Below are 24504 nucleotides of genomic sequence, written 5' to 3' on the forward strand. Positions count from 1 at the left end.
TAACTATTCCGAATATTGTTTATAATTCCCATGCATGTCTATCCTTTTATAACACAAGTGTGTATAAAAGCATCATCTTGCACATGATGATATTTTATATAGATGGTATGATATTGTATACAAGTAATTTTTTTACCCCAACACTGTTGCTTTGAGATATATTGATATTGATGTCTAAAGCACTAGTTGATTTGTTTTAAGTGCTCTATAATATTCCATTAAATGATTAGAGCTGTCTGGGCATGGTGGTTCACACCTGTAATCCCAGCACTTTGAGAGGCCAAGGTGGGTGGATTGCTTGAGATCAGGAGTTTGAGATCAGCCTGGCCAACATGGTGAAACCCTGTCTCTACTAAAATACAAAAATCAGCTGGGCATGGTGGTGGGAGCCTGTCATCCCAGCTACGAGGGAGGCTGAGGCAGGAGAATTGCTTGAACCCAGGAGGTGGAGGTTGTAGTCAGCCGAGATAGCACCACTGCACTCCAGCCCGGGTGACAGAGCAACAGCGTCTCAAAAAAAAAAAAGATTACAGCTGAAGGTATCTATTAATTCTCCATTTCCTTGGGAGGAGGAGCTATTATAAACATGTTAACATGAACATTCTTGATTATATCTCCTTATGCATGTAAGAGACTTTTTTTACAGTATACATTTAGGGTTGGAATGACTAAGTCTTGGTTATATGCTCGTTTGATATTATTAAATATTCCCAAATTGCGCTTCAGAGGTAGTATCTCTCCCACCAGCAGTGTGTAGGTTTGCCACTCTCCGCAATCTGGCCATCTGTAGTATAAGAGCTTTTAATTCTCGACTATCTGGCATGTGCAGTCATGTTTCATCGTTTTGTTTTGCTTTGTTTTATAGGTAGCATTGTTTAAAGTGAGTGGGGAGTGGCCCAGAACATAGAGAAGGAGCTGAGGAAGGGAGTGGAGGAAAGGATCACAAGAAGATAAGCTGAGAGCTGGTGTTATAAAGGAATTTCAAGTGATAAGAGATGGTTTATTAAAACAACTTCCTCACTCTACACAAAACAGGTTCATTTCTCCTAAGTCATCAGAGGTGTTTAATGCATCTGCACCACAGCTCATTGACCAGGAGTGTCCAGACTTACTCACCACTTACTGAGAGACCCCAAGTGGAAGTATGATCATTTCATAATGCATGAAATAAATCAGAAAATAATTGTTACTAGCATTTCTTATTTTAAACCAATGTAATATTGGCATAGATATTCTCTCAATAAACATTAGTAGGCACGTGAGAAATTCTCATGAGATTTATTTAAAGAAAATTGTAAAAAATAAAAGTGTTGTTACAATGTTAAAGAATTGGCTGGGTGCAGTGGCTAACGCCTGTGATCCCAGCACTTTCAGGGGCTGAGGTGGGCAGATTACTTGAGGTCAGGAGTTTGAGACCAGCCTAGCCAACACGGTGAAACCCCATCTCTACCAGAAATATAAAAATTAGCCAGGCATGGTGGCACATGCCTATAATCCCAGCTACTCTGGAGGCAGAGGTTGCAGTGAGCCAAGATTGCTCCATTGCATTAAAAAAAAAAAAAAAGAAAAAAACTTCCTTCTCTCAAAGTGTAATGATCATCTTTTCTTGAAAGAAAATACTAAAATTTTTCATTCTTAGTACAATAAAATAGTACTTGTGATTTAAAGCAATGGATATAAATCTTATTACAATTAAATGCTATGACTAGATTCTAAATATCCTTTCAAATGATACTTGAGACATAGATTTTTAAAGTACTTTTATAACTCCCATTACTTTTCCAGGAGCTTAAATTAAAAAAAAAAAAAAATTTTTTTTTCTACGATTTCTTCCTGAGAATTTGCCACCTAAGAGAAACTGCAGTCTTCAACGAAGACCAGCAGATTAAAATAAAACTTGTGCAGCTGTACTTTCTAGATGGCCAAAGAATCAACCTAAGTGAAACTAAACATATGACAAGAATAGCATTCTAAAACTGTCTTTGCCCTGTGAAAACAGAGAGATGCTTTGTTTTTATTTCACTTGGCTAATCCTTACATGATATATTATTTTAAATATCTCTTGTTCTGCTTCTTTCATTGCAGTTTTCCTATCTGTTGGTCAATGGCAGGAATAAGGGTTACATCTTTAACCAATTGCCCAGAAATGAATAAAACTAAAAATACATACACACCCCAACTCTTTTCGGTAGCGTAGGACCTGAGGAACTTTCAGGACTCAGAGGAAATTGCTAGACTGCCAAATATGCTTCCTATCCCAGATATTTCTGTCCTCTGCAACCAGACACATGACCTACCAGGCTAGGAATAGTCTAAATAAGAAAACAGCAAAAGTTTAAGTTAATAGAAGGGGGAAGGGAAAAGAAAAAAAGACGGATGTTACCTAGGAAAACTCAGGAGGCATAGCTGATAGGCTTTTCTAAATGAACACACTCATCAGGAATATATGACATAATTTTAACTAGAAGTAACTAACAATAATGCTTAGCGGTCAAGGGCAACAGGCTTTGGAGTCAGGCAGTCCTAATCCCAAATTTTCCTAGCTATATCACCTTAGGCAAATGACTGAATTTCTTTGAGCTTCGGTTTGCGATACTAAAAAAATGCTAATAGAAAATACATCTTACAGAGCTCTTTTAAGAATTATTATTATTATTATTCTTTGTTTTGTGATTTTTTTGAGACAAGGTCTTGCTGTGTCGCCCAGACTGGAGTGCAGTGGTGTGATCTCAGCTTACTGCAACCTCTGCCTCCTGGGTTCAAGAGATTCTCATGCCTCCCAAGTAGCTGGGATTACAGGCATGTGCTGCCACACCTGGCTAATTTTTGTATTTAGTAGAGACAATGTTTCACCACGTTGGCCAGGCTGGTCTTGAACTCCTGGCCTCAAGTGATCCAACTCCTCAGCTCTGCAAAGTGCTGGGATTACCACACCCAGCCTCTCCTTTAAGAATCTGAAAATGTATGCAGATAAAGCACTTGGTACCTACTATATAGTAAGTACTCAGTAAGAAGCAGATAATATGTACAAGATAAATGAGCACAGTTTAGACATCATTAGCCTTTTTAAGGAACTACTTCAATCAAATGCCAATAACACTCCTAAACAAAGGCTAGCTTAAAACAGTAAGCCAGTTTATTTGTCCCAGACATATGTGTGATAAGATTAGCTTTATCTCTTTCTCTCAAATGTAACTTTATTTCATTTAAAAATACTTCCCTAGGAAAGAATGGGCACAAAATTAAATCACCAGATACTAGTAGGAGCAAGAGCAAAAAAATGTAGAGAGTAAAAAATCTCCAACATAATAGTGCCTGCTTAAATAAACTTAATCTATCTAGGTGACGTAGGTGTGGCGGCTCACACCTATAATCTCAACCCTTTGGGAGGCCAAGGTGGGAGAATCACTTGAACCCAGGAGTTCAAGACCAGCCTGGGCAACATGGCAAAACCCCATCTCTACAAAAAAGAGAAAAATTAGCTCGGTGAGGTAGCATGCATCTGTAGTCCCAGCTACTCAGGAGGCTGAGGAGGGAGGATCACTTGAACGCAGGAGGTCATGGCTGCAGTGAGCTGTGATCACAGCACTGCATTCCAGCCTGGGTGACAGAGCGAGATCCTGTCTAAATAAATACATACATAAACTTAACCCAAAGAAAAATGAAAAGAGCTAAATAAAATAATCTAATTCCTTCATCAAATGCTAATATGGGTTGCAAATAGCAGCAAATCAAAATGTCTAATTAAAAATGAGTTTCAACATTTTATGATGTACTAACTAAAGGGGTAAATCTGGAGGAAAATTAAGGAGGGGCTTAAGGATTGCTCCAGGTAAAGGATTGCTGTAGGATAAAAAAACAGGACAAGTAGGAGCAAATCTCTTAGAACTGTTTCAGAGTATTCTGGAAAGGGATATACCTGTCAATCAACAGCACAATGCCTGGCATGTAGTAGGTATGTTTGCTCAATGAAGTTCTGCAGATTTCTCAAAGAAAGCCACACATGCTTTAAATACTCAGAATGCAAAATACTACTGACTTTTTTGCATGAAATATGGGTTAGAGATACTCATACAACAATTGCTAAGTCATTAGTAATATGGTTCAGGATTCTAGAGCTCAATGTCCTAAGGTTGGCTCAGATTTGAGAACTGGAAGACAGAGCTGAGAAAAAGCCACATGAAGCTAGCTGGAAGTTTCACAAAGGAAATGGATGATGGCAAGCTCAGCATGCGATTCACTGAACTGTGGGATGCTTTTCAAAGAATCACACAGTGTAAAATCACTTGGCCTTGCAAAAAGCATTTTAGGCAAACTTCTTTGGATGGAGGAAATGCCTTTACAGCGGTAAGTTCCCATTACGGGAGAGAATGACATTGAGACAGGTTGAATTTTGTAGACAAACATAGTGACTTTCTCTTCCTTTTCTCCCACCTTAGTTTAAATCATACCCTAGTGAAAGAGGATGGAAACTATTTTGGTATACTCCGAGAGAATTTCTCAGAGCACTTTCAAGTAGGAAGTGTACTTTTAGTTGGGAGACCGGTGGGCACCATGAAGCTCCCCAAAGTGACAAAGCATGAAGGCTTGACCATACTTTATGCAATCTCCCTTCTCCACATCTGTGCTAATGACTTCCTATTAACACAGTCTCCTCTGCTACAACCATAACTGAAACTCAGAACTCAATGTGAACTTTTTTCCTACTCGTGTCATCAAATTTCTACACTGAATTCTAGATAAACCTCCCAACTTGACTAGTAATTGGTGCATACTAACCACACATATAAACGTCTTTCACAAATAAAAGCTACTTAAAATGTTTGGATGACAAACCAGTATCCCTGAAATGCTGATGCTAAAATGAAACATTCAGTAAACAAGGGAGGTACCTTCAGTGACTGCAGAGAGTCCGAGTTAGTATCACAGTAGAGGATGATGTTGTTGGCCATGCTGAAACTTTCTCTCACCCCAAGGTGGTAAAACAAGGACGGCTGCCGGAAGGCATCGCTCATCTCCACCACTGCAATATCTGCAAACAGAAAACAAAGTCCCCCAAAGGATGACACCCAAATAATGCCCAATCAGCACATTTTGGTTTGAATTATCTTACTTAGTATTCAAAAGAGGAAATAAGGAAATGACAGGGATTTTCTCTCTTCATTTATTACTGAATTTTGAATTTGCAGCTCTACCTGGAAGTGGTTTTATAAAATGGAACAAACCTCCTTTTTCTGTTTTTAAGAGACAAGGTCTTGCTCTGTCACCCAGACTGGAGTGCAGTGGCATAATCATGGCTGACTGCAGCCTTGAACTCCTAGGCTCAAATGATCCTCCTACCTCAGTCCCCCTAGTAACTGGGACTACAGGCATGCGGCATCATGCCCAGCTAATTAAAAAAATTTTTTTAGAGACAGGGTCTTCCTATGTTTCCCAGGTTGAACTCAAACTCCTGGCCTCAAATAATCCTCCTGTCTCGGCTTTCCAAAATGCTGGGATTACAGGTGTGAGCCACCATGCCTGGCCCAAACCTGCATTTTTTTAAAGAAGAAGGAGATCATGTGATTACTGGAAACCGAGGAGAATTTGCAATGGTGGGAAGCAGGGGCTAATGCTCTCTCATAAATTTCAACACTAAAACACATTAACTAAGGTTCCAAATAAGGAAATTTAAAAAAAAAAAGCAGATTCATTAAAAAATAGCAGTAACACACACAAAATGAGATTTTAAAAAAATAAATAGGTAAGCTTATTAATTAATCCAGAACTGGGTTTTAGAGTTAAATAGTTGATATCTAGTAAGTCCCTGGTAAGTATAATCAAGAACAAAAGAGAGAAAAAAGGTATAGAAAATATAATGAAGGGTAATATAACCACAGACGCAAATCCATCCAAGGCTTAAAGATGACCAGTAACAAGGTAGTAGAAATTTGATATCAAAATTTGACAATGTCACAAAAATGAAATTTGGATTAGTCTAAAACTCCTTTATGGCTATAAACAAAAATATGAAAGAAAAACTAACAAAATGTACCAAGTGTTATAAGACCTAAATAGTGAGTTTAAAATTTATTTGCGGAATGCAAGGATAGCTCAATGGAAAAAACTCATCAGCATCTCGAATATGCTCCAAGTGCATTAATTAAAATTCTCAATCCATTTCTCATTAAAAATAATTGCTGAGCTGGGCATAGTGGCACGCACCTGTAATCTCAGCTACTCAGGAGGCTGAGTTGAGAGTATCACCTGAGGCCAGGAGTTTGAGGCCAGCCTAGGCAACACAGCAAGACCCCTAGCTCTAAGAAGAATAAAAATTTTAAATTAAAAAATAACTGCAAATTAAAAATATAAGGGCATTTCCTTAACATAGAGAATAATACACATTTCATAACAACTTCCAACTTTGTGCATTTAGGTATTCCCATGAAAATCAGAAATAAAGGCTGTCAACTATTCCCACTACTTACTATATAATGGCTTTCTGAAAATCCCAGCCACTGCAATAAGATTTCTAGAAAGTAAGAAGATATAATTCTAGAAAATAAAATAGATAATTATCTCTATTTGCAGATGTTGTGGATGTCAACCAAATACCCCAACAGACTTAGTTGAATAGCTATTAGAAGTAATAATACAATTTAGTAAGGTGTCAAGATGCAAAACTATTATGAAAACAGAGCTTCCTTTGTAATTGCAATAAACATTTAGGAAATATAAAACAGAAGCCATTCATAATTACAATGAAAATGTTAATATATAACAAATTTAAAAGAAGATAATTTCTTAAAAATATATGCAATATGTGAGAGATGAAAGGTTAATATCTTTATAAATCATCTCTTATGATCAACTTAAAATAACTCAGCAATGATAAAAACATTACATTAGACAATCAGGTTACAGACATCAACAAGCAAATTCACAGAAATTTAAAATGGTAAATAAACATATGAGAAATTACTCTCCATCTTGCTTCTAATAAATGCACATTAAACCAACTATAAAATGCCAATTGTTTTGCCTAAGAAGTGGGCAAAGTAAAGGAGTCAATGAAAATGCAGAGAAATGACACTCTTTTATGCTGTGGGAAGTGTAAACTTTCTTCTTTCTTTTTTTCCTTTTTTTTTTCTTAAGGTAGACAGTTCGCAGTGTGTTGCCCATACTAGAGTGCAGTGACAAAATCATAGCTCACTATATATGCACAGCCTCAAAATCGTGGGCTCAAGTGATCCTTCAGCCTCAGCCTCCTGAGTAGCTGGGACTAAGGCGTGTGCCACCATGCCTGGCTAATTTTTTAAAATTTTCTGTAAACACAGGTGTCACTATGCTGCACAGGCTGGTCTCAGACTCCTGACCTCAAGCAATCCTTCTGCTTCAGCCACCTAAAGTGCTGGGATTACAGGCATGAGCCACCACATCCCAGCCAAGTGTAAACTTTCTAGAAGGCTTAAATCCTAAAAATTATGTACACTCTGACCCAGTAATTCCATTCCTTGGAATTTACTCTGAGAAAATTATTATAAATGTGAATAAATTTACCTGTCCATTGAAAAAAATATTTTTTACAATAAAATAATGGAAAATATCTAAATACCTATCAGTAAGAAAATGTTTATATACATGTGTGTATGTGTATATATTTAATAATGATATATACATGTATATAATAATTTCAAATAATGGGATACCATGTAACCAAAGAAAAAAAGTAGAAGAATACTTAGCAACAGGGGATAAATTCAAACTATATTAAGTAAAAATAAAAAGTAAAATATAATATACATACTGCCATGTATAGCATATACATTAAAAATATAATGTATACATTATAATGAGTGCATTATGATGTCTACATTCTATGCGTATATCCATGCGCATAAAAAATACCTGAAAAGTTGTACACCAACTTTTGTTGGTAATAGCTGTGTTATAGGGATTATGGATTACTTTATTTTTCTATTTTATACTTTCTATATTTCCCATAATTTCTATTACGAACATTGATTACTTTCACAATTTAGGAACCTATCAAAATGTAAAATGAACAACATTCAAGACTTGTGTGACGGAATATAAAACCAAAGTGCAGCACATAAAAATACCGCAGATCCTTGAGAAGCTGTTTGGTGCAGAGTCCACCTTGTCTAATGAGCATGAAATTAGCATTAAACTTTGGTGAATGAGAAATCAATCAGATGAAATGGAGGTAAAAGCCACAGAAGTTTATGAAATAGGAAGACAGGTCAAGGGAGCTTCAGAAGTTTTTTTTCCCCCCTCAAGGCTAAAAATGACTTAAAGACTCTTTAATACAAATAAAGAGTTTTCTTTTGGGGTCCTTAACATTTCTGCATCAAAAATCAACACATGACAAAAGTGAGTCATTGCATCCTACCCACACAGCCCAGCTGCCTCCTGCACCCACACAGCTTCCTCCTCCCACAGGTGCCAGCCACTCAGCAGTCAATCACATTGCTTTAAAATCAAGAAGCTGTGTAATGTGGGGCTGGAAGAAACCAAATAAAACACTTACTGATGAAAAATAAGAGACATGCAAAGAAAAATACTAGCTAAGTTAAAGTAATGAAAGGAGTGGATAAATTTTTCCAGAGAACTGACATGTGGAATTGGATGCTAAAATAAAATAAAAACACTGCAGAAAGTTTTCAGATTAAGAGAGAAACTAGATTTTTTTTTTTTTTTGAGATAGAGTCTTACTCTGTCTCCCAGGCTGGAGTGCAGGGGCATGATCTCAGCTCACTGCAACCTCCACCTCCCAGGTTCAAGTGATTCTCCTACCTCAGCCTCCCAAGTAGCTGGGGTTACAGGTGTGCACCACCACATCCAGCTAATTTTTGTATTTTTAGTAGAGACAGGGTTTCGCCATGTTGCCCAGGCTGGTCTCGAACTCCTGACCTCAGGTAATCTGCCCGCCTCAGCCTCCCAAAGTGCTGGGATAGCAAGCATGAGCCACTATGCCCAGCTTAGACATTTAAAATAAATGGTGCAAGCAAAGTAAGGTATATTTATTACCTCTGAACATCTAAACAGGAACAGATCCATTTCTGGATGCTATAAAGAACACTGAAAGGTGCTTATTGGTATAATTTTAAAATACAGTAATACATTATGGTAACTCAGAAAAACGTTGGCTTTTTTCTATTCCAAATTCAAATAAGTGACTTGTTCTAAGACATTTCTGTTCTCTTCTAAATTTATTTTTTAATTGTCATAGAGCAAAATTCATTCTCTTTGTCTCTGATGTACAGTCTAATGGGTTTTGAAAAATGCATACATACCACCATAGTTATGATACAAAATAGATCCTTCACTCCAAAAATCTCCTTCATGCTGTCCTTTTGAGGTTAGTCTTCCCCACACCCCAAATCCCAGTCCCTGGCAACCACTGATTTATTTACTGTCCCTAAAGTTTTACCTTTCCCAGAATGTCATATAAATGGAATCATACAGTATGTAGCCTTTTGGGTTTGGCTTCTTTGACTTAGCAAAATGCATGTGAGATTCATCCATAGATGTCCATTCACAGGTTTGAGGACATTTGGGTTGTCTCCAGGTTGAGCAATTTTGAATAAAGTTGCTATTCATGTACAAGTCTTTATATAGACACATGCTTTCATTTGTCTTGACTAAAGACCTAGGAGTAGGATTACTGGGTCATAGGTAAGGGTATGTTTACCTTAATAAGAAAATGCCAAGCTCTCCCAAAGTGACTCAAACATTTTGCATTCCTGCCTGCAAGGTATGAGGAGCATCTCAGCTGTCCAACATCTTTGGCAGCACTTGGTATTGTCCGTTTTTCTTCTAAAGCCAGTCTAATAGGTATGTAGTGGTACCTCGTTGGTTGTGGTTTTAATTTGTATTTCCCTAATGACTAATGAGGTTGAGCATCTTTTCATGTGCTTATTTGCTATCTGTATATCTTATTTAGTTAAGTACTCAATGCTTTTGCCCATTTAAAAATTATTGTTGAGTTTGTTTTCTTATTGTTGAGGTTTGAATGTTTTTTATATTTTCTGAATATTGTTCTTCTGTCAGATATGCAATTTGCAGATACTGTCAGATTATGACTTGTCTTTTCATTCTCTTAAGTGTGTCTTTACAAGAGAAGTGTATTTAAATTTAATTAAGTCCAGTTCATCAACTTTTTCTTTAATGGATTGTGCTTCAGGTGTGGTATTGAAAAAAATCTTTGTGTAACCCAAGGTCACAAAAGTTTTCTTTTATGGTTTCTTCTAGAAGTTTTATAGGTTTGTGTTAAATTTAAGTCTATGAACCATTTAGAGTTGATTTTTGTATATGGTGTGAGGCATGGGTCAAGGTTCATATTTGTTGTAAAGACTGTCCTTTCTCCATTGAATTGCCTCTGCATTTTCATCAAACATTAACTGGCTACACTTTGGTGGGTTTTTTTCTGGATTCTCTGTTTTATTTCATTAATTTATGTGTTTATCCTTTGTCAACACAACACTGTTTGGACTGCTGGAGCTTTACGGTAGCTACTAAAATCAGGTAGGTCAACTCTATTCTGTTTTTCAACTCTATTCTGTTTTCAAATTGGTTTTGGCTGCTTTAGTTGTTCTCTTTGCTTTCCTATGTAAATTTGAGAATCAGCTGGCTGTTGATATCTATCAATCGATAGCTACAAAAAAATCCTGGGATTTTGATTGGAATTGTGTTGCATCTAAAAAATCACTTTAGAAAGAACTGACATCTTAACAATATTGAGTCTTTCAATCCATGAAAATGGAATATCTCACCTGTAATCTCAACACTTTGGGAGGCCGAAGCAGGCGGCTCACTTGAGGCCAGGAGTTCCAGACCAGCCTGGCCAACGTGGTAAAAACCCTGTCTCTACTAAAAATACAAAAATTAGCCAGGTATGGTGGCACATGCCTATAATCCCAGCTACTTGGGAGGCTGAGGCACAAGCATCACTTGAACCTTGGAGGCAGAGGCTGCAGTGAGCCAAGATCACATGACTGCACTCCAGCCTGGGTGACAGAGCAAGACTCTGCCTAAAAAAAAAAAAAAAAAAAAAAAAAGAATATGGAATATCTCTCCACTTACTTAGGCTGTTGTTGTTTTTTTATTAGTATTTCATAATTTTCAACATGTAGATCCTGCACATAGTTTGTTAAATTTATACCTAAATGATTCCTCTTTTTGGTGCTATTATAGATGGTAGTGTTTTTAAAAATTTCTTTTTTTTTTTTGAGACAGAGTCTGGCTCTGTCTCCCAGGCTGGAGTGCAGCAGTGCTATCTTGGCTCACTGCAAGCTCCGCCTCCCAGGTTCATACCATTCTCCTGCCTCAGCCTCCCAAGTAGCTGCAATTACAGGCACCCGCCACCATGCCCTGCCAATTTTTTTGTATTTTTAGTAGAGACAGGGTTTCACTATGTTGGCCAGGATGGTCTCGAACTCCTGACCTCGTGATCCACCCACCTCGGCCTCCCAAAGTGCTAGGATTACAGGCTTGAGCCACCGTGCCCGGCCTGTTTTTAAAAATTTCAAATCACAATTGCTCATTGCTAGCATATAAAAATACAATAATTTTTGTAGATTGATCTTGTATCCTGAAATTTAACTGAACTCAGTTATAAGTTCTAGAAGCTTTTTTCATATATAGTATTTTACATGGACAGTCACGTAATCTGCAACTAGAAGTGATTTTGTTTTTTCCTTTCCAATTTGTATGCCTTTTGTTTTTTGTTTGTTTTTGCCTTGTTATACTCACTAGGACTTCCAGTAACACAGCACTGTTTAAACAGTAATATTTCATTACCTAACTAAAGAAAATACTATCCGTGGCTACTTTCTGACTCTGCTGGGTACCTTCTCAAAAGTAGTAAAATAAACAGGTGAAAATTATCTTCCTTGTGAAATGATCCTAAGATATATTAAAAATACAAATGAAGATGTAATTATAATAAATTAAACAAACACTTGATACTCAAGAATTCCTGAGCCCCATTTATAGGAGGAACAGTTTATCCATTTCATTTTATAAACATATATTCAGTACTTACTATGTGTCAGACAGTATATGCTTTTCAAATATTAACTCAATCTTCCTAATACCCCTTTGTGATTGGTGGTATTATTTCAGGACACTGAAGCAGAGAATGTACCTGCCACAGATCAGCTAGAAAGTATTGCCACCGGAATTCAAACCCAAGCAATCCAGCTCTAGAGTCCAAGCTCTTTTAATTCTTCACTGACTCACACCCTAAACTTACAGGAGACAGAAATTCACAAGTTTAGAACACAAGTGAGATGTGAAAATAGATTTGGGGATGAAATAATACCAGTCTTATTGTATATTTCACGAGTAAATGCACTTAATAATTATCTAATTGAGTTGTTGTAATAATACTGTGAGTAAAACTGCCACATTTAGAAATTTAAGAAAGTTCGGGCCAGGCACGGTGGCTCATGCCTGTAATCCCAGCACTTTGGGAGGCAGAGGCGGGCGGATCACGAGGTCAGGAGATCAAGACTATCCTGGCTAACACGGTGAAACCCCGTCTCTATTAAAAATACAAAAAAAATTAGCTGGGCGCGGTGGCAGGTGCCTGTAGTCCCAGCTACTTGGGAGGCTGAGGCAGGAGAATGGCGTGAACCTGGGAGGCGGAGCTTGCAGTGAGCCGAGATAGCACCACTGCACTCCAGCCTGGGTGACAGAGTGAGACTCCGCCTCAAAAAAAAAAAAAAAAAAAAAGAAATTTAAGAAAGTCATTTAAAAGTATAGACAAAGACACAAAAATCTCCTAACATTTTTACTTAAGGTGTAATTTGTTTCCTTGTTCTGATTGAGTTAATGTTAAGTGGAGGATAACATGAGGCTTACCAGGGGTTTATTAAAGCATAATACAATTTTTAGGGTAATAACATTAAACTATTAAGCTTAATTGCATTTTGGTCATCGAATGGCAGGGGCTGGTAGTCTGTGGGGTTTTTAAATTGAATTTTCCCTTCATAATAAGGTATCTGTTAGTTAAATATCTCACATGAGTTGCTGCTGCTTGTGAAGAGAAGAGTTGAGGGAAGATGTTAATTGGTATTTGCTGAAATTTGACCTAAAAGTCATGTCCTGGTAGAGTCTCCTAAAGACTCCAAGTCAGTTTTCTAAAGTTTGGCAAGTAGATAACATCAGGAAACTGCAGAAGTCCTGTTATACAGCTAGGATTGTTGAAATTTTCAAGAAGGACATAAGAATCATCTATCATCATAGTCTTGAATTGGTCACAGTTGGGCAATCCCTGCTATAAATGACTACTCTTTTAGCTTCATCAGCCTCCCTTTAATTTCTTGTGTGTTATTTGGTTAATTATACCATGTAAAATGATGGAAATTTATATCAACAGTATATTCTGGTCCATAATTTCCTCATAACTAAACTCTAATAAATGTATGCATGGTGATTCAAACATGAATCATTCTTACATTGCTAAAGCAAATTATACCTAACCTCTCCAACCCAGCCCTAATTTTCTTATTTGGTGACATTGTATTACACTGAAGTGTTCTGCTGGCTTTTTGTTGTTGTTGTTAATCTGCTAAGTGAGGCCTGGTAGGGAGGTAATCAGAGGGATATTTTGCGCTTCCAGAGGTTGGCCTTAAAAAGAGTTGAGAGCCACTACACTTACAAAAGCAAAGGGAAGAGAGGAAAAGGGAGAAACCTAGTGTGGAGGGAGGGACAGAAGAGAAAAAGAGAAGAGGGAGAGGAAGGAGGAGTGAAACAGAGACAGAGGAGGGTGCAAAACTAAGATGGGTGTTATAATAACTAAAGACCCCTTACCCAGGCAATAGCTGCAAGAGCTCAGCTTTAGAGAATGTGAAGGCAGAGAAAGCACACATCCTTCAGAGGTGACCAGACCAGAAGGTCAGGACCTAGAGCCACAGCTCAATGCCAGGAGGACACACAGCCTCAGTAAAGCACTCCACGGAGCTGAAGAGCTGGAAAGGAAACACTCTCATCTCCAGAAGAGTAATGAGCATGTAAATAACAGACAAGCTGTTCTTTGACTTCCAGTGTTTGAATCCCAGTTGTGTTTCTGGGTGGATGACGTCAGACAATACCTCGAACTCTCTGAGCTGTGGTTTCTTCAACTATAAATTGAGAATAACAACATAGGTATTTACTGCACAAAATTGTTGTAAGGATTACATGTGTGCTAGGCACAGTAAACTCACCATGAATGGTAATCACACAGAGCCAGGACAAGAAATGCCCAGAGGAGACCCTTTGAGCAATGTATCATTAAAATGTGATGGAAGATAATGCTATGATACAACTCAACACCTCCTGATAAAGCCTTACATGAGTAATTTCTCATAGAAATGATGTTGAAGGCAAACTTATGAAAACATAGAAAGCCAACATAAAGAATTTTGACTTGATCCTATAATCAATAGATGGATCCATCCATGTCCATGAGGTTTGAGAAGAGGTATGTCAGGATCTAAGCTTCGCTTTGGAAAGATAAAGCTAGAATTTGTAGATGGATGATAGACTACACAGACTGGGGGCTGGGAGATTGTGTGGGAGTCATCCGAGAGAGCGTGTCCCTCAACTAACACAGACAACATGTGGGGAAACTCAACAGGCTTCAGGGACTTGGTGGCTACAGGCAAAGAAAGAATTAAAGATGTTTCTGCTTTGAACATGGATAATTAAGGATAATGATTTGCCATTAACATAGTAAGGGACACAAGGGAGGTTTTGTGGTATTTTTCTGAGACAGGGTCTCACTCTGTCACCCAGGCTGGAGTGCAGTGATGCAATCACAGCTCACTGCAGCCTCCAACTACTAGGCTGAAGCAATCCTCCTACCTCAGCCTCCTGAGTAACTGAGACTACAAGTACATGCCACCATACCTGTTTTTTTGTTTGTTTGTTTGTTTGTTTGTTTGTTTTGTAGAAACAAGGTCTCACTATGTTGACCAGGCTGGTCTCGAACTCCTGGGCTCAAGTGATCCACCCGCCTAGGCCTCCCAAGTGCTGGGATAACAGGTGTGAGCCACCACAACTGGCCAAACTTTTTTTTTTTTTTTGATAGGAGCTTGAGTTCAAATTGGAACACACTAAATTGGGGGGTGGGGGTGAATATATTACTGATAGCAGTCCTTTTGAATCTCAGCAGAAAGATCAAAAACAGAAAGATCTAAGAATAACAGCAGGCCGGGCGTGGTGACTCATGCCTGTAATCCCAGCACTGTGGCAGACCGAGGCGGGTGGATCATGAGGTCAGGAGATCGAGACCATCCTGGCTAACACAGTGAAACCCCGTCTCCACTAAAAATACAAAAAATCAGCCAGGTGTGGTGGCGGGTGCCTGTAGTCCCAGCTACTCAGGAGGCTGAGGCAGGAGAATGGTGTGAACCCAGGAGGCGGAGCTTGCAGTGAGCCAAGATGGCGCCACTGTACTCCAGCCTGGGCGACAGAGTGAGACTCCGCCTCAAAAAAATAAAAATAAAAAAAGAGTCACAGCAATGAGTGACCACTGAAACAGTGAATGTAGTGAGGTTGTCAACTTAGAGTACAGAAAGAAATGAGGCTTCCTGGACTCAGGAATTCTCCTCCTCATTATATACCCAATAGAAACACAGATATGTGCTTATGTAATGAATGTTCATAGCCATACTATTTGTAAACCATTAACAGCAGAAGAAATTAAAAAGCATGCTATGTAGAAACAATGGATACTATACAGTAATGAGCATGAAAAATCTACAACCACACGTGACTACATGGATGAATCTCACAAATGCATTGTTGGGAGGAGGAATCCAGATACAAAGGACTAGGCACCGTGTGATTCTGCAATATTAAAAGTCACAATGGCGCACACCTTGGAGAGGATGGGCCATGGCTAAAGGGGGCTTGAAGGGGTCTTCTGGGGTGCTGGTAAAGTTCTACTTCTTGATCTAGGTGCTGGTTACTCCTGCATGTTTGCCTTGTGAAAATTAACTCATTTCTAATCGATCATTTTGCCCAGAATGTTAAAAGAGAATTGCATTAGTTTCCTGTGCCATTGTAACCAATTATTACAAGCTTGATGCCTTAAAACAGCAGAAATGTCTTCTTTCACAGTTCTAGAGGCCAGAAGTCCAAAATCAAGGTGTAGGCAGGGCCAGAGCCATGCTTCCTCCAGAGGCTCTAGAAGATAATCAGTTCCTTGCCGCTTCAAGATTCTAAGTTTTCGGCACTCCTTGGCTTGTGATGTGTATGCATATGGTGTCAAATCGCCCTCTGCCTCTTTTATAAGGACACTTGTGATGGCATTTAGGACACACCCAGATGATCCAGGATTATCTTACCTCAAGATCCTTCACTTCATCATATCTGCAAAGACCCGTTTTCCAAATAAGGTACCATGCACACGTTCCAGTTTTGACATAGATATTAGGGTGGCAGGGGAGGTGAGGGACAAATTTTAGCTTACCACAAGGATTATAAAGAAGCTGCATGATAACGAAGGTAAGTACAACAGAACAAAAGGTGCTGAATACAAGATGAGGAAATGGAGGGAATGAGCCCAAAGGAGTCTCCAACGACTGGCGAAGAACAAAAGGTGATTAACGTTTTCCAAGGTCCATGGTAGGCACCTTTACAATCAGTAAGGAAAGCAAAAGATCAGACAATACTTTAACGGGACAGAAAGATCTAAAGGTTTTTAGTGTTAGAATGGTGTACTTGAACATTATTAGAACAAGTGGAGATTGTATGCATTTTTGAAGTCAAGCTGAAAGAAGAAAAAAAGAGAAAGATTTTAAAGGGAGTGCTAATTAATGGAGGCTATCTCTATATTTTCAGATGAGACAGATGGGTTGGGTTCTATGACAGAGGAGAAAAGTCAACCATGGGGGAAAAGGGATACTTTAAAGGTAAGAAGGAGGGAAGTACCAGGCGCAGTGGCTCACGTCTGTAATCCCAGCACTTTGGGAGGCTGAGGCGGGCAAATCACTCAAGGTCAGGAGTTCAAGACCAGCCTGACCAACATGGTGAAATCCCGTCTCTATCAAAAATACAAAAATTAGCCAGGCACAGTGGCGGGCGCTTGTAGTCCCAGTCACTAGGGAGGCTGAGGCTGGAGAATCACTTGAACCCGGGAAGTGGAAGTTGCAGTGAGCCGAGATCATAGCACTGCACTCCAGCCTGGGTGACAGAGCGAGGCTCCATCACAAACAAAACAAAACAAACAAAAAAAAAAAAAAAAAAAGGAAGGAAGTAATTAATGGCAAAGACAAGGAAGTGATGAGGTGAAAGGAAGAACACCAATCTCCTCCTTCACTTCAGGTAGTGACTCACTGATAGACGGCCGGTAGCCAACAGAAAGGAAAGCCCTCTCCAGGGACAGCTGAAACATGCCTGAGTGACATCACCAGAAATGTGCCTGCAAGTAGCACCACCTGAGCTTCTGCATGTCGTGACCCCAATTCATCTTCTTTTTCACTAAAAGGAATTCATTTTAGCATTCCTTTTACTTGTGATAGTAACAACGCTTACAACCACAGCAACAGAAGCAAGATGTAAGCCTCATAAGTATCAAAAACACCGTTTTTTGAACTCTTATCTGCCCACAATAGAGGTAAAGGAAAATATGAAAAGAGGGAAGATCTAGACTAGATTTGAACTTTATTCTGCTTAGTGGCCACAGGCAAAAGCCTTAAATAGACATTAAAATCCCAATCTTACAAATGAATGTTCTTGGTCACAAAATGGACTGGACTAACAAAAAATTCAGTTTCATGCACATAGTACTTTTTCTTTTTTGAGACAGGGTCTTGCTCTGTTACCCAGGCTGAAGTACAGTGGCATAATCACGGCTCACTGCATCCTCGACCTCCTGGGCCCAAGCGATCCTCCCACCTCAGCTCTCAAGTACCTAGGACTATAGGCATGCACCACTATGCCCAGCTAATTTTATTTATTTTTTGTAGAGACAGTGTCTCCCTGGTCTTGAATTCCTGGTCTCAACCAGTCCTCCTTTCTTGGCCTCCTAAAGTACTGGGATTACAGGCATAAGCCACCATGCCCAACTTCAAGCACACAGCATTTTGATGATGGTTTAGTAAGTGTTATTGAGGGAGCCCTGCAAGTACTGTCACTGGGTTGTCTTCAAGTGAATCCCTCATATCACTTCACAAAAAAAAGTGGGTAAATCACAATTTATATCTTCTGGTGCATACCAAGTACTTTATGAAGAGATATTTTCCTGATATGAGCATAGCAGTCCCCTACATAATTTTGCTTATTAGAAAAGTACAAATAGGTCCTACCCAAAAAAGTGTTATTCTCCTTCCAAGTTAAAACAGAGCCTGATTTATGCCTGAACTTTTTTTTTGGTCTTTAAGTTAAAAAAACAAAAAACAAACAAAAAAAACCTTTTTTTTAGAGCTGTTTTAGGTTCACGGCAAAATTGAGAGGAAGGTACAAAGATATCCGATATACCTGATGCCCTCACACACACACAGCCTCCCCCATTGTCAACATCCCCCACCAGAGTGGTACGTTTTTTACAACTGATGAGCCTACATTGACACATCATAGTCACACAAAGTCCATAGTTTACATTAGGGTTCACTCTTGGTGCTGTACATTCCTTGGGTTTGGATAAATTTATCATGATATGTATCTACCACTATAGTATCATAATTATAGTATCTTACAGAGTATGAGACCATAACACCCTAAAAATCCCCTGCCCTAAAAATCCTCCAGGCTTTGCCTATCCATTTAAAAATTTATGTTTTAATGTCATGGTAACAGCAATACAACAGGTCAATGACCTATAAAGAGTATATAAGAAATGCATAAGTCAAAATCAACCGTAAGGTTTATTATGTGACAGGGACATGCTATACATTATAAACAGAAATGGGGGCTGGGCGCGGTGGCTCAGGCCTGTAATCCCAGCACTCTGGGAGGCTGAGGCAGGCGGATTACCTGAGGTCAGGAGTTCGAGACCAGCCTGGCCAACATGGTGAAACCCTGTCTCTACTAACAATATAAAAAATTAGCCAGGTGCAGTGGCACACACCTGTAATCCCAGCTACTTGGGAGGCTGAGGCAGGAGAATTGCTTGAGCTCGAGAGATGGAGGTTACAGTGAGCAGAGATCATGCCACTGCACTCCAGCCTAGCCAACAAAGCGAGACTCTGTCTCAAAAAAAAAAAAAAGAAATGGGATAGGAGGCTGCTTTGTTGGTAAAAATTTCTGTATCACCATGGCAAACTATTTTTCTCCTTGAAATGTTTATATTTCATGAAGGTGTGCTGGGTTTGAGTCTATATGCATAAATTCAGATCTCTATAAACTCATTTTGTATAATACATTTCAGTCCTTAAGTAATCAATCTATTTTAATTAGATACTGAAAAGGCTGCTCATGAATATATGAACAGGCTTTTGTGAAGCTTATTACAGTTTTATTGTGGTTAAGGTCTATGTCATTTGTTTTTTTGGTCTCTCATATTTAGTTTTAATTAAACCATCAAAGCTTCATTCATTTATGCTTCAGTGAAGTTCCTCAGGCACACAGAGTAGCCCTTTGTAACTGTAAGATTCTTATGGGAGCATCCTCCCTCACAACCCAAACCAATAATCTGCCTCATTTAATTGGCACTTGTTTAAGTTACATGAGGTTATAGGAGTTGACTTGTGATAATTTTTGAAGAAAATCCAACTGTTCCTCACAGATGTGGATGCTGAGTGACATACTCTTACCTAATCGTCCTATACCTTTACAACCTCTTCACATGGAAAACAGAAAGAGGACAGGGAGAACTTCACATTCTCTGATGATGTTCAGTAGCAAAAATGGCTGTGGTAGTTTAACTCATGCTTGAGGTTGTTCTGATTAAGAGGAGGTATTTCTCACTCTGGCTAGAGAAACAACTGTCATTTACGTGAATTATGTTTACATAAACATTAATAGTTATTAAAGCAGTGTAACATGGTGATACAGGAAAACTTAGACTCTAGAAAATTCTACAGGAAAAATGATCTGAATTCCTTAACAAAAACATCACAGGGGAGAAGAAGAGATGGAAGTAGAAATTAGATATTAAAAGAGACTTAAGGAACATAGTCAACTGTAATGTGTGGACCTTGGTTGGATTCTACAAAAGCAAACTTTAAAAAATCATGGCATTTATGAGATAATAAAAACTTTGAAAACTGACAGGATATTTGATGATATCAAGAAATGAATTATTTTAAGTATGATAAGGTACTGTGGTAGGAGTCCTTATCTTTTAGAGAAGAAAAATGTAGCACGATAGGCCAGGTGAGGTGGCTCAAGCCTGTAATTCCTAGCACTTTGCGAGGCTGAGGCAAGACGATCGCTTGAGTTCGGGAGTTTGAGACCAGCCTGAGCAACATAGTCAGATCCCATCTCTATAAAAAGTGTTAAAAATAGCTGGGTGTGGTGATGCCTGCCTGCAGTCCCAGCTACTCAGGAGCTGAGGCAGGAGGATGGCTTGGGCCCAGGAGTTCGAGGTTACAGTGAGCTATGATCATGCCACTCTACTCCAATCTGGGTGACAGAGCATGAACCTATCTCTAAAAAAAACAAACAAAAAAAGCATGATAATTTCATCCTATGTTAAAAAATAAAGAATGCTAATGTCTGGCACCACATGATATATGCATTCCTTATCAAAAAAAAAGCATTATCTTGCATGCCATAGAAATATAATTGTAAGCAATAAACACTATACCATTATTGTTGTAGAAAGAAAATCAGTATTTTTTTTTCTTTCTACTCCTGTAGAAACTAAATTAAATGAAATCCAGTTGCATACTACTTATGGGCAGAAATTGTTGCTCATCCTGGTAAGCAAGCTAGTTTGGAGGGTTTTCCTCTTGTAATTATGGCTGTCATTTCTTGTGGTCTTAAATCCAATTGGATCTAAGAAGTGTGGGTGAGCGCCTGGGAGCTCCACAGTGCTCCAAGATCCTTAATGTGTCAACAAATGGAAACCTCTCACAGTCAGGATTCAACATCTCTAAAAGATGCCATACCCTTTCTTTCTACTCCGTTAAACTCACTTTCGACACCTAATAAATAATTTGATCTAGTCAAAATGTGCAATAGTTTTTGTTCAAATTTACTTCTTCTAACAGTATCTGTAATTCTGTTGACATGACAGATATATAAATGATTCTGCCAGTAAATAATTTCATTCCTAGCATACGTGTTGACATTCCATTTAAGTCCAACAATCCATTTAAGGGGGTTTGAGATTTCTTTCTTGAGAATAATTAGAGGAAATGAATAGGATTAAAACTATTTATTGTTTACTGATCTTTTAACTGCTGACAGACAGGTGGCTGGACTTCGCTGACTATAATGAAATAGTCTGGTTCTTTCTTTCTTTCTTTCTTTCTTTCTTTTTCTTTCTTTCTTCCAATTGATTAAATCTATCAGTAAAGGAATTCGCATACTCTCTAGGAAAACTAATGTTATTGTTGTTTTAGAGACAGAGTCTCACTCTGTCACCCAGGCTGGAGTGCAATGGTATGGTCATAGCTCATTGGGCTCAACTGATCCTCCCACCTCAGCCTCCCAAGTAGCTGAGACTACAGGCATGCAGCACCACTTCTGGTTAATGTTTTACACATTTTTTCTAGAGACAATGTCTTGCTAATTGGCCCAGGCTGGTCTCAAACCCCTGGACTCAAGTGATCCTCCCACCTCAGCCTCCCAAAGTGTTGGGATTACAGGTACGGATGTAAGCCACTGTGTCCAGCCCTGTTGTTATTTTTTTAATGTGACAAATTAATTTTACACACATATATCTATACATAAACTTACATGTGATTATATAAATCTCTTTAAAAGAAGGCTATCAGGCCGGGCGCGGTGGCTCACGCTTGTAATCCCAGCACTTTGGGAGGCCGAGGCGGGCGGATCACGAGGTCAGGAGATCGAGACCACGGTGAAACCCCGTCTCTACTAAAAATACAAAAAAAAAATTAGCCGGGCGTGGTGGCGGGCGCCTGTAGTCCCAGCTACTCGGAGAGGCTGAGGCAGGAGAATGGCGTGAACCCGGGAGGCGGAGCTTGCAGTGAGCCGAGATTGCGCCACTGCACTCCAGCCTGGGCGACAGAGCGAGACTCCGTTTCAAAAAAAAAAAAAAAAAAAAAAGAAGGCTATCGACAGAGGCCAATATCCTAAGCAAATTACTGCAAGTACAGAAAACCAAATTCTGCATGTTCTCACTTGTAAATGAGAGCTAAACATTAAGTACACATGGACATAAAAATAGGAATAGACACTGGGGATACTAGAGACGGGAGGGTGGGAAGGGGTTGAGGGTTGAAGAACTACCTATCAGATATTATGCTCACTACACCTGGGTGATGGGATCCTTCGTACACCAAACCTCAGTGACACTCAATTCACCCCCTAACAAACCTGCACATGCATCCTCTGAAACTAAAAGTTGAAAAAAAGGCCAGCCACACAGAGATGAAGACAGGGAACCAAAGACCCTCACCAGCCCCGCAATGGGGAAAATGAGATAAGCCTGCTGAATAGAGACAACAGACCAGAAAGGAAAGGAGAGGGCAGCCCCCGCCATGTATCACACACTAAGTCCCTCCAAGGAGCCCTTTGACGGCTTCTTATCACGCTGCCCAGGAGGCTCCGGTTTCTTCGCCTCAGCCTCCATCCATCACAGCACCATGGAAGTAAGAACTCCCTTTACTCTGCTCTCCCACATGTTGATTTTAACACACTTGATTGTCTATTCTGTGCAAAGTACTGAGAAGGGGTCAAAGAAATCAGCACCAGCCCTTCACGGGCTGATAATCTTCAAGTGCGATGGCTGGACATGTGAGCAGCAGAAGTGCAAAGTCAAATGAAATAGATGTAAATGTTCTTTGGGAGCAGAGGACAAGGAGTGGCTGGTTCTTACAGGAGTAACAGAGAAGGCCATTCAGGGCAACAGCTTCACAGTAAGCCTTGAGAAGTGGTAGAATTTCAGGATGCAGGGCCTAGGAAGAAGGGACATTCCTGGCTGCTTTGCAATTGCATAATATAGGAGTTTCTTTTTACCAGAAAAAATTGCTCCACTACCTAAGAATGGACATGTACACACCACCACCCACCGAATGAGAAATGGCTTATCACTCTGCCCAGCTGGTCTTTCCACAGGAAGTTTACAGAGAGAAAAATAAATTGCACAATCATTTTTTGGGAATACTTTTCAGTAAAAATTTTTATTAGGGAGAGAGAAATTTCCTTTTACTTGTGTCTTTATGCATTCTACCATGCCCAACTAAATGCATCCTCTCCTGTAACGTATCACTTGGATCCCCTACTTCCCTGGTCCAAGGGGAGTTTTGGTACCTCTTCCTGGCAAAGCTTTCTCTACTTGAGACCTTATAGCTGCGGACCTGCTTGTCTGTGTCCTCCAAGGGACCTGACTGTTTTAATAGAAATACCCGGCAGAGGAGGCATTTGATGGTAAGGAGACACCTTCTAATTCACATTGCTAAAATGAGAGACAAACAAACAGAAGACAACCTGTGGAAAAGGCTGCTGAATAATAAAGTCTTCCAACTGGCACTCAGCCCAAGAGTCCACAGATCATCACCACAGCAACAGACAGTATTTGGAGGCAATGAGGAGCACAAAATGCAGATCTGACAAAGGCATTAGCAAAATTAATTCATTTCAAGGAGACTATATAAGCTCCTGAATTTGTAGCATTTGCTTCTATATGTATATTAGCCATCAGAAACAGAAAGAGCGAATGAGCCGAAGTGCTGGTGAGAACAGTCAGGGTACCACATACAGCTAGCTCTACTGGGAACAGACGGCTGACGGCCTGAGGAACCTGTAGCCACATCAGCTCCAAAGTAGGGACCGGTTCAGTCATCAGTGCAGCCAATGTTCATGAAATCCCTACTAAGTGCCAAGGGATACTAAGTGCTAAGGTCCAAGGGATACAAAAGTCATCCAAACACACACACGCGCATGCACACGCACACACGCACACACACACACCCATGCACACTAGGTTCCTGCCCTCAGAAAGCTGATGATCTAGCGAGAGAAGAGACAATCAAATAAACGTACAAAAACAAATGCACACTGTGGTAAGTGTGTTGACGACATGACACAGGGCATTTTGAACAGTACAACAGACAGAACTGACTCATCGGTGGTGCTCCCCTGACAAAGTAATGGTGTCTGAAGGAGATATAGAAATAAAGGGATGTAGAAGTAAATGTGGCCTATCAGTAGTCAGTGCTGACCAGGCATTACAAATGATCTTGGTGTCGCTCCTGCCTGCTATGCCTGGGGTGTAGCTGGTTGATGTCAGAATGCCCAAATCCACACTTGCTCTGTGCAGCCCTCAACACCCTGAGCCCATTTCCTCACCTGTCAACCAACAATAACAATAGTCCCTGTCACAGAAAGGGCTTAACAACAAAGAGGTGTCAATGAACATCAGCCATGACTACAGAG

At 39.5% G+C, this 24504-nt stretch overlaps 1 protein-coding gene across 6 annotated transcripts in view; it reads right to left on the reverse strand.

Annotated features, from left to right (window-relative positions):
- Nucleotides 1–24504, reverse strand: part of MAP3K5 (mitogen-activated protein kinase kinase kinase 5) — a 243106-nt gene that overhangs the window by 164756 nt on the left and 53846 nt on the right. For all 6 annotated transcript variants that reach the window (XM_032159847.2, XM_058435587.1, XM_058435586.1 and 3 more), the window contains one exon: nt 4893–5032. In XM_032159847.2, coding sequence (XP_032015738.1) covers nt 4893–5032 — 140 coding nt within the window. The remainder of the gene's footprint in view (nt 1–4892; nt 5033–24504) is intronic.

This window comes from Hylobates moloch, unplaced genomic scaffold (assembly GCF_009828535.3).
Source record: "Hylobates moloch isolate HMO894 unplaced genomic scaffold, HMol_V3 SCAFFOLD_2, whole genome shotgun sequence".
In the NCBI taxonomy this organism is placed as follows: Eukaryota; Metazoa; Chordata; class Mammalia; order Primates; family Hylobatidae; genus Hylobates; species Hylobates moloch.